The 18,537-nt window shown below is 37.7% G+C and overlaps 1 protein-coding gene across 4 annotated transcripts in view; it reads right to left on the bottom strand.

Annotated features, from left to right (window-relative positions):
• Positions 1 to 18,537, bottom strand: part of zc3h4 (zinc finger CCCH-type containing 4) — a 49,359-nt gene that overhangs the window by 9,670 nt on the left and 21,152 nt on the right. For 3 of the 4 annotated variants that reach the window (XM_063059883.1, XM_063059886.1, XM_063059887.1), the window contains exons 6-10: positions 9,749 to 9,862; positions 7,575 to 7,686; positions 5,747 to 5,856; positions 4,363 to 4,712; positions 482 to 825 (exon numbers count right to left, since the gene is read on the bottom strand). In XM_063059883.1, the coding sequence (XP_062915953.1) occupies positions 482 to 825; positions 4,363 to 4,712; positions 5,747 to 5,856; positions 7,575 to 7,686; positions 9,749 to 9,862 (1,030 nt within the window). The remainder of the gene's footprint in view (positions 1 to 481; positions 826 to 4,362; positions 4,713 to 5,746; positions 5,857 to 7,574; positions 7,687 to 9,748; positions 9,863 to 18,537) is intronic. The other variant, XM_063059885.1, reaches the window with a different exon arrangement.

Raw genomic sequence — 18,537 nt, 5'->3', positions numbered from 1 at the left:
ATTTGAAGGAGTTTTCATCACATTCATTTTATTTTGTTAAATCTACAGTGCCTGACAGTTTAGTTTTTGAATTTTTAGTGTCTCATGCTTTACAATTTTTCCTGTGTTTGGGGGCTGTACTGTGAAAAAAGGAACATGTGATTCATAAACAAAGTTTTTCAGTTAAATTGGTCAAAATATCCCTGGTTGTAATACTCATTTATGTGAACAAAAGGTTGGGGGAGGGGGAGCTGAATACTTTTCAAGCCACTATATGTTAGCTTCTTGAATGGACAGATATTATTTCTGCTGAAATCAGAATGCTTTCTCTATGCTGGTTGATGTGATGATTTTTTAATTTTACAATTATTACTTGATTTTAGAAAAAGTTCTACTTAAAACTTCTGTTTTTACTTTTTATGGAAAGTAAAGTAGAGTTGCTAAAATTCACTGCGGTGTATACTGCTGAATGAGCAAGGTAAAAATATTGCTTGTGCTTTACCTTGTTCCCCATCTGGACCAGCATCCATTGGCATTCCCTGCTGTTGATAGTAGTTGTCATAGAAATTTGGTGCCGAAGGAACAGGTGGCATCATCCCAGGATCTCCTTGCATGAATGGTGGTACTGGAGGGCCTGGTCCTACCTGTGCTCCTGGATTCATTCCAGGCCCTCCTGGGATCTCTTCTGGGCCAGGGCCTGGCATGGGTCCAGACATTGGCCCTGACATGGGACCTGGTCCTGGTCCCATGCCAGGCCCAGGCCCTGGACCTATGGGAGGCCCAGGTGGCGCAGGAGGTCCCGGAGGTCCTGGGAACCTAGGAGGTGGTGGTGGAAACCGTGGCCTACTTGGAAAAAGAACAATTGATTTTATTCTCAAAAACATGCTGGGTTTTCAAAGTATTCTCACAAAGTGTTATCCTTTCAGGATAAAATCATCACTTCTGATTCAAAGCAAATCATAATTACACAAGGTTCAGCAAATTCACCTCAATTGGACTTGTATTGATTTTATTACATTGATACCAGAGAGGAGCAAACTCCATGAAGGAAGGGAAGTCACAATTCAGTAAAACAAAAGCTTCCATATCTCATTCTTGTGATACAGTGCATTCTGGTTAATTGGGATACATCAGGACCAGTACATTTTTGCCCAGTTAAGTACTTGCTCCAATCAGCTGAAGTTTCATAGAAATAGCTAAAAAGGTACAAAAAAGACAAACTGCCATTTAACTGAGTAATAATTATGTATTTAAATGAAATACAAATTAGAACACTATTAATACTACTACAGTACTATAATACTGTGCATTCGTTCCTGATTGTTATTGACGGAGGAATTCACCTAGAGTATGCTGTCGTGTTCTTTTGATTGACTGTAAATGAACAAAACCAGCACAGACACCTAGATAAATGACTGCCTTCATACAATGCTATCCGTGATTGGATCCTCCAAATCTTCATTTTCATTTTAACGTTTAAGATGATCTAGGTACCTTCAAATTTTTCGTAGACCCTAACTTGTTGAAGTGGTGAAATTGTTTAATTTTAGCTCTCAGCCATTTCTGGAATCTCTAAGCCTGAATGCTTGAAACCACAGTGAGCAAAATAGTTCTGAATTGTCCTACTGCTTATTTCTTACCAACTATCAGTGACAAAATCACTGCTATTTGAACACAAGCGCACGCAACTAAAGCTATTTAAAAACTGTTCAGCTTAAGCACAGTGTAGTGTTTAACGGCCTCACAAGTGCATGCACCTCAAACGGGTTAGAAACTGTTTGGCAACTGTCTCCTGCTCCAATTAAGCAGCATAGTGTCCCAAATAAACAAAGGGAACCCTGGCCATTTTCTCAATTCGTTTTTGTTCTTTAAGAGTTGGCCAAATAAGCAGCTGTCCCTATTAACCAGAATCCACTGCATTGGGAAAATCTATTTCAAGAAATGTTTTGCTAAAAATACTTCTCACAACTCCCAAATTTTTAACATTCACTGAAGTAGAATGCAACTCTGACAGAACTACATCAGTATTTTTAAGTTTAAATGATAACATTTGATATAAATATGTCATATCCCTTAAAATTTATACTACACAAAATGTTGTCTACAAACAACTTATAAATTGCACCATCCGTAAAAACAGGTGAAAGGCAATGAGGTATCCAACAAGCCTGCAGCCTGTAAATTCAGCACAATTAATCGCAAAACTTCAGCCACTTTTCCCACTCTTTCCTGTCAGTGCACCAATTTCCATTCCCTGCCAGTATATTACTCCCTATATTAACCGTTCCCAACCACCGGGCCGCAAGGAAGCGATATGATTTGGCGATATGAGTCAGCTGCACCTTTCCTCATTCCCCATCACGCCCACTGTTGAGCCATTACTCACGCGAGGTCATTACCCGCGCGTCATCCATGTCAGCGCGGGAAGGAGATAACTTCTCGAGCTTGCAAGTGACGGCAGGCAGAAAAGTATGTTTGACATAACATCTCTGCCAGCATTCCGGATCAAAGTCAAGGCTAAATATCCTGACATAGCCACGAAAGCACTGAAAACGTTGCTTCCATTTCCAACATATCTCTGCAATGAATGCAATGAAAACTAAATTGCGGAATAGACTGGACATAAGGAACGCCCTTCGAGTATCGCTGTCTCCCATCACCCCTCGATAGGACCGTCTTGTTGCAGGAAAACAAGCCCAGGGCTCCCACTGATTCAGCGATATTGGTGTGTTGCAATGATTTTATATGTTCATACGGGGAAAATATATGCTGTGTGTTTAATATCCAAATGTTACTTAAAATGTTATGATGCTATTGACTTACTTATATAACCATATAACAATTACAACACGGAAACAGGCCATCTTGGCCCTTCTAGTCCATGCCCAACGCTACTCTCAACTAGTCCCACTGACCTGCACTCAGCCCACAACCCTCCATTCCTTTCCAGTCCATATACCTATCCAATTTTTCTTTAAATGATAATATCGAACCTACTTCTGCTACTTCTACTGGAAGTTCGTTCAACACTTACTTCAAGCTCCCCTATCGTCCCCGACAATTGACTTATCGCTATATTCATGCGAGGAAAATATGTGCTGTGTGTTTAATATTAAATTCATTAGATAAACCCTTTTAGAAATGAAATTGACTGTATTAGCCACTTATCACCTATATTCTGGTCGTGATTAACACCCCCCTCCCCCGAACAGAATTGCCAAAAAACGATTTGTAGAAAAACTCAGCACGTACACGCACGCGCAACTCACACATGCGCACTGGTGCCTGCGCAAGGCTTCATGGTCATTGTAGTCTCTAGGGGTAAACAACGTATTTGACTGCTACTCTTGTCCGCTGGCAACCCTACCCTACCGCACCCACCACCCACCCCCCCCAGGTCGGCCGGTCCCCAAGAATATTGTCAATATGAAACTGGTCCGCAGTGCAAAAAAGGTTGGGGACCACTGCCCTATATCATGAGATGTAATCTCGTACACTAACCTCTCATGTCAGACTTTATCAAAGGTCTTTTGAAAATCCAGTTATATAACCGCATCTCTTATTCTCCTCTTTGCTACTCTGCCAGTCACATTCTCAAAATACCCAGTAAGTTTGTCAAGCACAATTTGTCAAGATAGAGTGGATGTGAAGAAGATATATCCTTTTGTGGGGGAGTCTAGGACCAGAGGAAACAGTCTCAAAATATAAGGACGTCCATTTAGAACAGAGATGAGGAGGAATTCCTTTAGCCAGAGATTGGTGAGCTGTGGAATTTGTTTCCATAGGTGGCTGTGGAGGCCAGGTTGCTGGGTGCATCTAAGGTGGAGGTTGATAGGTTCTTGATTAATCAGGGCATGAACGGTTATGCGGAGAATGGTAGGAGAATGGGGCTAAGGGGGAAATAGATCAGCCATGATGAAACGACGGAACAGACACAATGGACTGAAAGGCCAAATACTGCTCCTCTGTCTTGTGGTCTTTTCATAATTGCATGCTGACTGTGTTTATTCCCATTGGTGTATTTCTTTAAGTGTCCTTGTATCACAGCCTTTGTTAGACCATTTGGCCCATCGAGTCTGCCCTGCCATTTCATCATGGCTGATCCAGTTTCCCTCTCAGACCCAGTCTCTCGCCTTCTCCCCGTATCCCTTCATGCCCTGACCAATCAAGAAATAGCAGACTCCAGGATTTTCCCAGCCACTTAATTATATAAATAGAAACATAATGTATAATTCACACAATTATTAATAATTACTTTTACTTTTTACTTATTAACTATTATTAATATTATCACACAAATTGTTTTTTTATAAAAATTCCTTTCTCATAAAAACTGTTTAACTATAAAAACAATTAAAAACAAAACTTCATCAGTGCGCTTACTTCATTCCCATTTTATGGGCAAGGTGTGGAGTAGGCTGAACAACAATCTCAAAGAGAGAGGGGATCTTCTTTTGACCGGGTAAACATGGAGGTCCAGGTGGTGGGGGTCCTGGAGGTGGAGGACCTGGTGGTGGAGGACCAGGCGGTGGAGGACCTGGAGGCAGTGGTCCCATCATCGGAGGCCGTGGAGCATTGGGAATATTTGAAGGAGGTGCCATTGGAGGTCGAGGCGGCGTGGGTAACAACCCAACTCCAGGTGGGGGTTTCGGTAAAGGCGTGATTCCTTGCTTCTTTAATTCTTCCACTTCCTTTTCATCTTCTGCACCAGCTTCCGCCTCACTGGCTAACATCTGTTTGGAAAGGTGAAGCCCACAATATAATCACCAGTTCAAAGAATTATGGATGAAAGAGCACAGAAATTGAAAAGAACCTATCTAAACAGCTTCCTTCCCTAGCCTTTTAACTTTTAACTCCATGTAATTATTTAATTCACTCTTGCAAGTTCATATGAATCTACCATTTCAGCCAATGTTTTCTTGCTTTTGAACTACTATAAAAATAGCTTTATTCAGTGATCACCTGGTTAATGTGCTTCTAGGTGGACCTTGGAGACATATACAACAAAGCTTAGAAGTGTTTCCACACCCTGGCCTCACCATCCACCACCTAATAAAATAATCTGCTGACAAGGTTAACAAGCAAGATACTAGAGGCTGCCACCCTGTATCTGTTAGGCATGTGGATTATGACCAAAGGAAAAATGGCTGGAGTTGCTCAGCACTTTAGTGCAAGGGTGTTTATTACTTGCTTCAAAAATGAAACTTAAAAAATTAGCGAAAATAATGATAAGAAAACTGCCAATATTTGCAAAAAGAAAACTACCAGAAAAACACAATACTAGCTCCGTACTATTTTTGTCCAGTGTGAACTCTTGGCAGCCCCTATCTCTCTTCCTTACTGAGGGCGAAGAGCTCCATTTTGTTCGGCACTAGGACACACAATCTTTAATTAGCAACAACATTAACTGAAGACTACACATGAATTAGACTATAATGCACCACACAATGTAGTTACAATCCTATTACAAAATAAGCATAAGTCTCTAACTTAAATACAGTATACAAAACATATATACACATACTTACAAATCCCATTACTAAAGAAATGGAATTTTCGGCCCAGCCAACCTGAGCGCAGCAGCTCAGTTTGGGACCATTATGAGAATATACCAGGGAAGACAGTGAAGTGCATACACTCAGTGCAATAGACAGCAGAATGACAAGGCAACATTTGTGTGTAAGGAGTGCATTTACCGAGTGCTCTCCATCCCAGTATCCCAGATGACAAGAGAAAACTGGGATACAAAATCTTGGATTTCCATTACCTTATCCAGTAGCTCCCTGGTTTCATCGGTTAGAGGTCTATGTGAAAACTTGCAATCATCTCCCTGGTAACAATTACCTGTCGTATGAAAGAACTTGCAAGGAAATTCATGTAAGAAATGTTAAAGATGATAATATTAATGAAAAGACAATAACATTTTCCACCACAAGTAGTTTAACCAAAATGTTACCAAATACTCCACAGGGGTGCTTCACAGCCACAGCAACCGGGATTACCGGTAAATTCTGACCCCTGGTGCTGTCTATGTGGAGGCTACATGTTCTCTTTGTGACTGTGTGGGCTTCCCCTCAAATCCCAAGGGCATGTTGGTCATTAGATTAATTGGCAATTGTAAATTTCCGATTGTGTAGCTGGTTGGTGGAGAATCAGGGGAGTGTAAATAGGCTTACAAGAGTGAGGTTACACAAAACAGAGTAAACATGGCTTAATTAGCGTATGTTGAGATGCTGGACTGAAAATTGAGACAAAATAGTTACAGAGTCATAGAATCATATACCATAGAAATGGGCCCTTTGGCACAACCAGTCCATGCCAACTAAGATGCCCTTCTAAGCTAGTCCCAGTTACCCATGGTTGACCCATGTCTGTCTAAATCAGGGGTTCCCAACCTTTTTTTATGCCATGCATCAACACCATTAAGGAAAGGGTCTGTGGACCCCAGGTTGAGAACCCCTGGTCTAAACCTTTCCAATCATGTACCCGTCCAAGCATCTTTACATTTTGTTAATGTGCAATACCTGCCTAAGCCAGTTCCCCTGGCAGCTCATCCCTAAAGTGACTTAAAACTAAAATTGCTCCTCCTTAAAGTGACTTAAAACTAAAATTGCTCCTCAGGTTCCTGTGAAATCTTTCCCCTCTCACCTTAAACCTACACCCTCCAGTTCATGACTCCCAAGACAGTGGAGATTGGCCCAACCTGTGTTCCTCACAATGTGATACATTTCTATTCTCCTACACGCCAATGAAAACAGTCCCAACCTGCCCAACCTCTCTCCAAAACTCAGTCCCTCGCGACCTGGCAACATCCTCAAATCTTCTTTGCACTCTTCCCAGCTTAATGATATCTTTCCTATAGCAGAATGATCAAAACTGAACACAATATTGAATATGGACTCACACATTCCGTACAACTACAACATAACATCCCAGTTTCTGCACTCAGGGCCACGATTAATAAAGCCAGTATTCAGAATCAAATGCTTCACTTGCAGGTAGTAAACAAAATTCCAAAGTTCTGCTTTGATTAAAATAGTATAAAGCCAAATATTGGTATGACTGTAAATAATATCATTAACCTGATCAAGGCCAAAAGATGATTAAGATTACTGAAAAAGCAAAGCTTTGGATTTAGAGTATAGTATGCTGCCTCCCACTATACTTTTGTGATGTTTTGCATACCTTTGAGGGTTTAAATCCAGTAATAAGCTTCATTTTAATGAAATAATGTTTCATTTTAATTTCTATACAATGAACACTTGGAAGGAGAAGTTTTCCTGCCACAGCTTCAAGAAAGTATAAGCAAAATGTGGGATTTTTGACATTAAAAAGTGCATTACTCTGTTGGTGGAAGGTAAATTTTGAATCTTTTGATTGCTTCATCAATCATTATCACATCAATTTATCTGATGTGCAAGAATTACTATCAAAGTACTTAAGTTTCTCTTGGTTTTAAATTTGATTTGACTTTGGCATGCACTGCATCCAAGTGTTTATGCCGTCAAGCTCATAAAATCAGTTTTGCCTTCCTCAGCAGCTTGAATAAAAACAGGAAACAATCATACTGTCAGCTCAGCACCAGTAAAGGATATTGTGCATGTACAAACAATTTTCTGCTTTAGCGCAAAATCCATTGTAGTAAAATCTGCAGAGCTCTCGCTTTCTTGGTGGTCCCAAATCATGACTGAAATTGCACTGATCCCCCTGTAGAAAGAGGTATACACTGAATACATTGCCACTTTCAAATGTACCTAAACATTCGAAAAATTCCTAATGTAGCAAATGTTTACAATGAAGAAGTATGTCAACTGAGTGCAAATAAAGAAGGAATTGAATATATATTTTTAAAAACTCAAAAGATAAACTAAACTGAAATTCCAGAATTTGCAGTAAGAAGAGTAAGATTTAAACAGATGCATTTCAATCTTCACTGCACAACAAAGATGGGCAAAACTACTCATCATTATACTTGAAATTTTAGAACAATTTTGTATGCAGTGTCAATAGTTTGAATTACTTAATTTGTTTGTTTCAGTTTGGAAAAGTTTTTTTCCCCATTTATCATCATTATTTGGCAATACAAGCTATGTTTCTGCTATTAGAAAACACTTTAGGCTAATTAATCAACTTTTGGTTTACATGATGACAGAGTAACAGTGCACATTCGGAGTCATCTGAAGCCACCTGTATTTTCACAATTCCATATTTTATTTCTAGACCGAGTTCTAATCTGTACTTACAAGCAACCGTCATTGGTCCAAAACTCTGTCCATCATATTCTCATAATCTGGAAAAACATATTTTTGAAGCATATGCAAGGCTGACATTATATTTGTCAGGCAAATATAAAAATTGGAACACCTAAGTAAGTTTTCTGGGTTCTGTTGTGGTTAAAATTAAAAGTTGAAACCATAGTGGTCTTGTACTCAAGATGAGAATTGAGAATTTTAGATTTTGGAATGGTTGTTGAATAATTCAGAGGAAACTGAGACAGTCATTATTTGCATTTTATCTCATTTAAAACTTCCTGAGTGTTACAAGCCACATGTACATACAGAGCAGCATCAGACGCTATTCATGCTCAAGTACATGTGAAAGCCAAACCTTTACAATTGAACTAATTGAACATAAATTTCATACACTTGAACAAGCATCCAAAGAGTACAAGAGCTACCATTTGAAATTAAAACCGCCAGTTAAAGTATAAGTGAGCTATAATGGAACTCAAGCTGGGAGCAAATGTAATTACAACTAATGTTTCTGCTTGAATCTTTTTGTCAATATCTCCACATTCAGATTTTTTTTAAACCTTAACTGAATTACCAACTTGTTTCAAAATAAAAGTTGATTCATATTTCCATTTCTTCTCTATCTTGTATGGACAAAGTAAAAATACTATGATCTGGACATGTATTGCTGGAGAATATTTGCACTTCAAGTTACTGTACGACCATAACTTCTGTGTAAAAACACAGATGTGACTTTGCCATGAACCTCATTACCTAGTTTCTTAAAACATGCATAATTGCTTCAATGGGAACAATCGTGGCACCACTGCCCATGGCATTAATCATCATCTTGCATCTTCAATGCATCATTCAAAGAACAAGGAACTAAGGGCCAAAAAAGCTGACACAGAAGGGGAGATGAGGCAAATTACTTGGGTCGATCAGTGATGATTGTATTGAATGGCAGGGCAGGCTTAGTGATCCTGCTCCTAATTTCTTATGAACCAGTGCCTTTGGTAACGACGTGGTCGAAACTGGAACAAGAATATCACTAAGAAAACACACCAGACAAAAAAAATATAAACAGTGTGTTATCAAATATGGTCAAAAAGTGACATTAGGCAAATGTTAAGAATTGGATTTGCATTCAATATTCATTACTTGAGGAAGACCTATGGATGTTAGTGTTTAATAAAAGGAAGAAATACTGAAGATCAAGTCAGGTGCATGTCCTAATAAGTCATATTGGCAAAACAGAATCATGGAACTTAACAACCTGTAACCTTACCCAACAGAGAAATAGTACAAATCAAAAATATTTTATGCAAAAAAAAATGTTGTCCAGGTGAATTAGTTAAAATAATGAACTGTTTCCAAGAAAATGAATGCAAATTAATAAAATAAATCAAACTACTTCCTTAGAAAACATTTACTCAGTCTAGTTTCTAATAGAGAATTAACTGAATATCAGTAACTACAATACATTGACATAGCGATCCAAAAGTACCAGTTACTCAGCTTAGCAAGACATTTCTCACCTTTGAACATCTACCCTCCACAAAGAACTTGCAAAGAACTTTTCCTTTCTTCTCTGCACATGGCTGATGCCCGTGATCATGCATGCTCCTCATACGCATTCCATCATCAAGGTTCTAGAAAGACATAACAAAAACTGTCTGTCATGGAGTAAAGGAGGTAAACATGTTCAATAGCCTAAAACAGCATGTTTAAATCAAAATTAAGCAAGCATATGCAGTATGCAAATTTAATGAACTACAAAACTTATTTAAAAAACTGCAGTTTTTATGATTAGATGAAGAATTGCTGTAGAACAAAGGGATCTGGGAATACAGATCCATCATTTATTGAAAGCAGCATAACAGGTAGACAGGGTCGTAAAGAAAGCTTTTGGCACATTGGCCTTAATAAATCAAACTATTAAGTACAGGAGTAGGGATGTTATGTTGAAGCTGTATAAAACATTGGTGAGGCTGAATTTGGAGTACTGTGTGGAGTTCTGGTCATCTACCTACAGGAAAGATGTAAATAAGGTTGAAAAAGTAAAGAGGAAATTTACAAGTATGTTGCCAGGACTGGAGGACCTGTGTTATAAGGAAAGATTGAAGAGGTTAGACTTTTGTTCCTGGAGTGTAGAAAATTGAGAAGAGATTTGATAGAGGTATACAAAATTATCAGGGGTATAGATAGGGTAAATTCAAGCAGGCTTTTGCAACAGAGTTTGGGTGAGACTACAACTAGAGGCCATGGGTTAAGGGTGAAAGGTGAAATGTTTAAGGGTATCATGGGGGAAACTTTCTTCACTCAGAGGGTGGTGAGAGTGTGGAATGAGCACCCAGCACAAATGCTGGATGTGATTCTGAATTCAATGTTTAAGAGAAGTTTGAATAAGTAAATGGATGGTAGCAGTATGGAGGACTATGGTTTAGGTGCAGGTCAAAAGCACTAGGCAGTGTAAGTGGTTCAGCATAGACTAGATAGGCAAAGGGCCTGTTTCTGTGCTGTAGTTTTCTTTATTTTGTAATTTATTTTTTATTGAAGTTCATTATCAAACATTTCCATAAGATGTGTTTCAGATACCGTACATATATATCATATAATCATATTTATCACAAATCTCCACATAATATTTATCTGAGGTATACACTTATAGAAAGGAGAAGAAAGAAAGAACAATCAAAAGAAGAAAACTATGTACAAAGTAGGGAGTGATTTTTTTTTACAACATATTCATTGACTTGTGAGAATAAAATCAGGCCTATGTAATGTAGTTAAACCACTTTTCCCAGTATGAATCAAATTGTTCCAACTTATAATTAACAAATGCTGTTATCTTCTCCATTTTGTAAATGTCCATTGTAATTTCCATCCATACATTTAAAGTTGGGCTCTCCTGTGATAACCATTTCCTGGTAAGGGTCTTTTTACCAGCCACCAGCAATATATTCATTAAATATTTATCTCTTTTCAACCATTCTTGAGGTATATACCCATAATATATGGTCTTACTTTCTAAGGGTATTTCACATTTAAAGATGTCTTGTAGGGCATTATGTATTCCACTCCAATAGTCTTTGATAATGAGGCTTTCCCAGAAAATATGATAATGGTTTGCATTTTGATTTCCACAATTTCTGCAGCAAACAGGGAGGTTACTATCATAATGGGATTTCTGAAAGGGTGTAATAAAATATCTTATCAAGTTTTTCCACCCGAACACCCTCCATTTCTGTGAACTGGTACACTTCCATTGATACCTCCATATTATTGTCCATTCTTCCTCAGATATCATTATCCCTCCTTCCTTCTCCCATTTTGTTTTAATGTATGAAGTCGAATGTGTTTTAAGATTTGACAAACCCTTATACACACTTGAAATTATTCTACTACCATTGTCTGAATTATATGCTTTTCTAAATAGCTCTATCAAATATGTACTTGCCTTGGTTACATTTTTAACCATCCTATTAACATACTGTCACACTATAAGTATCGATAAAAATCTTGTTTCTCTAATAAGTGTTTCTCTTTGAGCATTTCAAAACTGAACAGTGTTCCTTCTTTCATTATACTGCATATAGCTGTTATTCCTTTAGCTGTCCAGTCCTTAAATCAAGCATCCAGTTTGTTTGGCATAAAATCCGAGTCATATGCACAGCATTTAAGAATTGCAATGTCTCTCTCTAGTTTATATTCTTTTATAATAGCTTTCCATATTTTAGGAGTCCATTTCACCCATGGGTTATCAATAGTATTTAGTAACTTTGTAGGTTGCTATCAGCCAAAACTGCCTGTATGGGGATGGAAAGTATCCTCTCCTCAATGTTTTCCATTGAGCGCCATATGATGGGTTGCATCAGCATATCACAGCTCTCAACTGTGCTGCAAAATAGTAATCTCGAAGAGACTGTGCTGTAGTTTTCTATGACTCTAATTACAGAACGTTTGGAGAGGAGAAACAAGTTCTTTAGACGAGTTAATATCTCATGCTCAGTCTATAGGAAATGTTTGGCAAGAATGCATAGATATAAATCCACCACTGTGTTACATATGTCAGCCTCAGCTCAGATGGTAACAATGAATCCAAATTCTATTCTGCAGGCCTGAAAATAAAAATCCACGCTGTCCCTTCGGTGTAATAGTGTGGAAGTTCTGCACTGTTAAAAGTGTCCATATTTCTGAGGAAATTTTAATTGTCTTGGCCACATTTTTCTGAAATTCTATAGGACAATTTTGAAGAAAAGCAGGGAAGCTTTCCATGATGTCCTAATATTTAATGAGCAAAATTAAAACAGATGACAATCTCATTACCAACGGTCTTCTAGCGCAAACTGGCTACTGTAAAATGACACGCAGAGTAAAACAACAGTCTACTCAATCGATTAGGGGTATTGATGGGAGGGAATGAAATGTTTCCATGGATAATGCAAAGGAAAAGACAGTAGATTCCAGCCAATTGGGTCATCGGTCCACTTAGAGAAGCCATTTATTTGGGCCAACTCTTAAATCAAGAAAATAACCGGGATTTCCTTTGTTTATTTGGGACATTACGCTGCTTAATTGGGGCAGGAGACACGCCGAACAGTTTCTACCTAACCTCAGTGATAAGCATTTGCGTAGCTGTTAGACACTACTTATGCTTAGAGTGAAGTTTTTAAATAGCATCAGTGGCATGTGTTCATGTTCAAAAACCAGTCACTGATAGTTGATGAGAAATAATCAGTAAGTTCCATCTAGATGGAATCCACTTACACTTTAATAGGTCGTATTCAGGCCGTGAAAATTATTATTTTACTGAGATTTTTATATATTTTTCAAAATACACCTATCTCTTCAACTAAAAATTTTTTTGATCAAATTGATTCTATTATGTTGTCCTTTATTTGGAATAATAAAAAATCAAGAATTAATAAGTATCATTTACAAAAATCTAAAAAAGATAGTGGACTTGCACTACCTAATTTAAGATTGTATTATTGAGCTGTTAATATTCGACAATTATGTTTTTGGCTATACTGGCAAAAAACCAGCTTGGATTGATTTGGAATTAAAAGCTATCAAACAGTTTCATTTAACCTTATTATTAGGAGCTCCATTACCTTTACAACTTGCTAAAATTCTAAATTTAAATCTCTACCCTGTTATTAAACAGTCCTTACAGATTTGGTTTCAGTTTTGCAACTCTTTTAATTTTAAACAATTTAAATTGTCCAGCTCTATATTGAAATTTTCTACTTAAACCATCAATAACCGATCCCATTTTTCTCTTATGGAGAAATAAGGGGATCTGTTCTTTTGCAGATTTATTTTGTGATGGTCAATTGATGACTTTTGAAGTTAATTAGCAAATATTCTCTCTCTCAGACACACTTCCTGCAATATTTTCAGGTTTGACATTTTTTTACAAAAATACTTATCTATGTTTCCATATATGCAAGAATCTGATTTGTTGGATACTATTTTGAATATGAATCCTTTAGTGAGAGGTTCCATTGGTAGAATTTCTAATTTACTTTTACTACAAAAAGATAACCTCTCACTAAAGATTAAACAAGATTGGGAGAGAACTTAATATGACCTTTGTTAATGAAGATTGGTTGCGAGTTTTGAAAATGATCAATTCTTCTTCGATATGTGCCAATCACTGTTTAATTCAATTTAAAATTATTCACCGTTATTACTTAACAAAGGAGAGACTATCCAAAATATTTCCTGACATAGACAACTATTGTGATAGGTGTAAAACTGAAGTAGCCATTTTGTCACATATGTTCTGGTCATATTCTTCATTAAAATCTTCTAAAGCTCTGAAAATTAATTTACAACCTAATACATTGACTGTTCTATTTGGAATAGTTCCGCATCATATTCAGAGTATTTCATCTTCAGACCAACATGTAATGGCATTTGTCACATTGTTGGCAAGAAGGGCTATTTTATTGAAATGGAAAGATACCTCTGTCCCTACACTAATTCAATGGTTTTCTCAAGTAATATTATGTCTCAGCTTGGAAAAAATTAGAAGTAGAACTTTTGATCCTCGATTCAATTTTGAGAGAAGATGGGGCTCTTTTGCCAAATATTATCATTTAATTTGCATTAATTTATATAACCATATAACAATTACAGCACGGAAACAGGCCATCTTGGCCCTTCTAGTCCGTGCCGAACTCTTAATCTCATCTAGTCCCACGGACCTGCACTCAGCCCATAACCCGTCATTCCTTTCCTGTCCTATATAGCTGTCCAATTTAATTTTAAACGACAACACCGAACCTGCCTCAACCACTTCTGCTGGAAGCTCGTTCCACACAGCTACCACTCTCTGAGTAAAGAAGTTCCCCCTCATGTTACTCCTAAACTTTTGCCCTTTAACTCTCAACTCATGTCCTCTTGTTTGAATCTCGCCCACTCTCAATGGAAAAATCCTATCCACGTCAACTCTATCTATCCCCCTCATAATTTTAAATACCTCTATCAAGTCCCCACCAACCTTCTACGTTCCAAAGAATAAAGACCCAACTTGTTCAACCTTTCTCTGTAACTTAGGTGATGAAACCCAGGTAACATTCTAGTAAATCTTCTCTGTACTCTCTCTATTTTGTTGACATTTTTCCTATAATTTGGTGACCAAAACTGTACACAATACTCCAAATTTGGCCTCACCAATGCCTTGTACAATTTCAACATTACATCCCAACTCCTATATTCAATGCTCTGATTTATAAAGGCCAGCATACCAAAAGCTTTCTTCACCACCCTATCCACATGAGATTCCACCTTCAGGGAACTATGCACCATTATTCCTAGATCCGTCTGTCTAACTGCCTTCTTCAATGCCCTACCATTTACCATGTATGTCCTATTTTAATTAGTCCTACCAAAATGTAGCACCTCACATTTATCAGCATTAAACTCCATCTGCCATCTTTCAGCCCACTCTTCTAACTGGCCTAAATCTCTCTGCAAGCTTTGAAAACCTACTTCATTATCCACAACTCCACCTATCTTAGTATCATCTCATATTATATGGTTTCCTTCCAATCTTATTTTATATAAATGTGAATTGGCAGTTGATGATTTTTCTTATATATATGTATATATACACACACACACACACACACACACACATATATATACACACACACACACACACACACACATATATATACATACACACATATATACATACACACACACATACATATACACACACATATGCATACACACACACATACATATACACATATATATATATACACACACACACATATACATATATATACATACACACACACACACACATATATACATACACACACACACATATATACACATATATATACATACACACACACACACATATATACACATATATATACATACACACACACACACACACACATATATACACATATATATACATACACACACACACACACACACACACATATATATATATATAGATGATTGTGAAACGTATTGTTCTGGGAGTTGGTTCCTAATGGTTTTTTTCCTCTTTTTTCTTTTTCTTTCTCTTGTAGTTAGTGATTTTTTTCTTTTAGTTAATTGGGGTTCTCTTTTTTTCCTTCTTTTCTTTAAAAAAAAAAGAAAAAACCAGTAAGACAATTCAGAATTGTTTTGCACACTGCGGTTTCAAGCCATTTAGGCTTGGAGATGCCAGAAACAGCTGGGAGTGAAGTGAAATGATTTCACTCTTTCAACAAGTTAGAAACTACGAAGATCTGAAAGGTAATGACAAATCATCTTGAGTGTTACAATGAAAGTTAAGATTTGGGGAATGCTATCGTTGAAAGGATTGTATGAAGGCAATTCATTATCTGCACTACATTCTGTGCTGATTATGTTTATTTACAGTCAAATCAAAAGAACATGGCAGTGTACACTGGATAAATTCCTCCAAAAATAACTATTAGGAAATTACACAGTTTTATAGTATAAATTAGAGATAGTGCTCTAATTTGTTTTTTTTAATTTAAAATACATAATTTGTTACTCAGTTTGTCTATTTTGTGACTTTCTAAGTATTTCCATGAAACTTCGGCTAATTGGGGCAGCCACTTAATTGGACCAAAACGTACTGGTGCTGATGTGTTCCAATTAACTGGAATTCACTGTACATAATACATTAGAACATTCAAAAGGCATGAATCAAGTTGCACAATACTTACTTTCTTGTTCATTGTTTTGTACAATATGGAACACAGGAACCATGATGTCTCTAGAGTCAGGTTTAATATCACTGGCATCTGTGTGTCAATTAAGATTACAATTTAAACTAATCCCATTTGCCTGCACATCATCTAGACCCCTATTCATGTAGCTGTCTAAATGCCTCTTTATGTGTTGCTGTCATCTCTGTTTCTGACACCTCGCCTGACAGCACATTCCCCAGCACCTACTGCTCTCTGTGGAAAAATAAAACTCACTAATCTTCATTAAACTTTCTCTCTTTCACCTTAAATCTTTGTCCTATAGTATTTCATATTTCTATGCAGGAGAAAGATTCTAACTAGCTACCCTATCTCCACTTCTTATCATTTTATATACTTAGAAGATTAGCAAGCCAGAGAAAACAATCCAAGTTTGTCCATCCTCTTCTTATAACTAATACTCTGAAATTCAGGCAATATCCTGGTAATCTCTTCTGCATACCCTCCACATCCAGCAACCATAACGGCACATAATACTCCAAATGTGACCTATCCAAAGTCTTATACAGCTGTAACATGACCTGCCAAATTTTATACTCAGTGCCCTGACTGATGAAGGCAAATATGTGGTACACCTTCATTAACACTCTAACTTCTTGTACTGCCACTTTCACAAACCTACGTACTTGCACCCCGAGGTCCCTCTGTACACCAATATTCCAAGGGGTCCGGCTATTTATTGCAGTTTCATCTTATATTTCACTTTTCAATATGCAACACTTCATACTTGTCCACATTAAATTCTCTCTGCAGTTTCTCTGTCTGTATTTTCAACTGATCTATATGCTACTGGATCCTTTGACAAACCTTTCTCACTACACACAGCTCTGCCAAATGTTGTGTTGTTTGCTCATCTACATTTTCATCCAAATTATTTATATAAATCACAAACAAAAGTTTGTCAGCGCTGATCCCAGCAGACCACCACTGATTACCGACCCTCAGTCAGAATAACACCATCTGTGTGGTCAAGTCAACACTGGATCCGATCTACCAAGTCTCCACATCCTCCACAGTAAGTATTCACTCTATAATTTAAACTTTATTGTCGCCAAACAATTGATACTAGAACGTACAATCATCACAGCGATATTTGATTCTGCACTTCCCGCTCCCTGAATTACAAATCAATAGTAAATACAAATAATAATAATAATACAAATAATACAAATCTGCCTTAATCTTATGCAGTAGCCTGGCATGAGGGACCTCGTTAAATATTTTACTAAGGTCCATGTAGACCAGCGGTCCCCAACCACCGGGCCACAAGGCATGTCCTACCAGGCCATGACGAAACGATATGATTTGGCGATATGAGTCAGCTGCACCTTTCCTCATTCCCTGGCACGCCCACTGTTGAGCTTGAACGCACGCGAGGTCATTACCCGTGCGTCATCCATGTCAGGAGATCAACTCCTCGAGCTTGCAAATGACGGTAGGCTGAAAAGTATGTTTGACATAACATCTTTGCCAGCATTCCAGATCAAAGTCAAGGCTAAATATCCTGACATAGCCACGAAAGCACTGAAAACATTGCTTCCACTTCCAACATATCTCTGCAATGAATGCAACGAAAACTAAATTGCTGAATAGACTGGACATAAGGAACCCCATTCGAGTATCGCTGTCTCCCATCATCCCTCCATACGACCGTCTTGTTGCAGGGAAACAAGCCCAGGGCTCCCACTGATTCAGCAATATTGGTGTGTTGCAATGATTTTATATGTTCATACGGGGAAATTATGTGTTGTGTGTTTAATATCCAAACGTTGCTTAAAATGTTATGATGCTATTGACTTATAAGTGACTTATATAACCATATAACAATCACAGCGCGGAAACAGGCCATCTCTGCCCTTCTAGTCCATGCTGAACGCGACTCTCACCTAGTCCCACCGACCTGCACTCAGCCCATAACACTCCGTTCCTTTCCTGTCCATATACCTATCCAATTTTTCTTTAAATGATAATATCGAACCTGCCTCTACCACTTCTACTGGAGTGTGTTCAACACTTACTTCAAGCTCCCCTGTCCTCCCCGATAATTGACTTATCGCTATATTCATGCGAGGAAA

The sequence above is a fragment of the Mobula hypostoma genome, chromosome 10, assembly GCF_963921235.1.
Source record: "Mobula hypostoma chromosome 10, sMobHyp1.1, whole genome shotgun sequence".
NCBI lineage: Eukaryota > Metazoa > Chordata > Chondrichthyes > Myliobatiformes > Myliobatidae > Mobula > Mobula hypostoma.
This window is presented reverse-complemented; position numbering and strand designations above follow the sequence as displayed.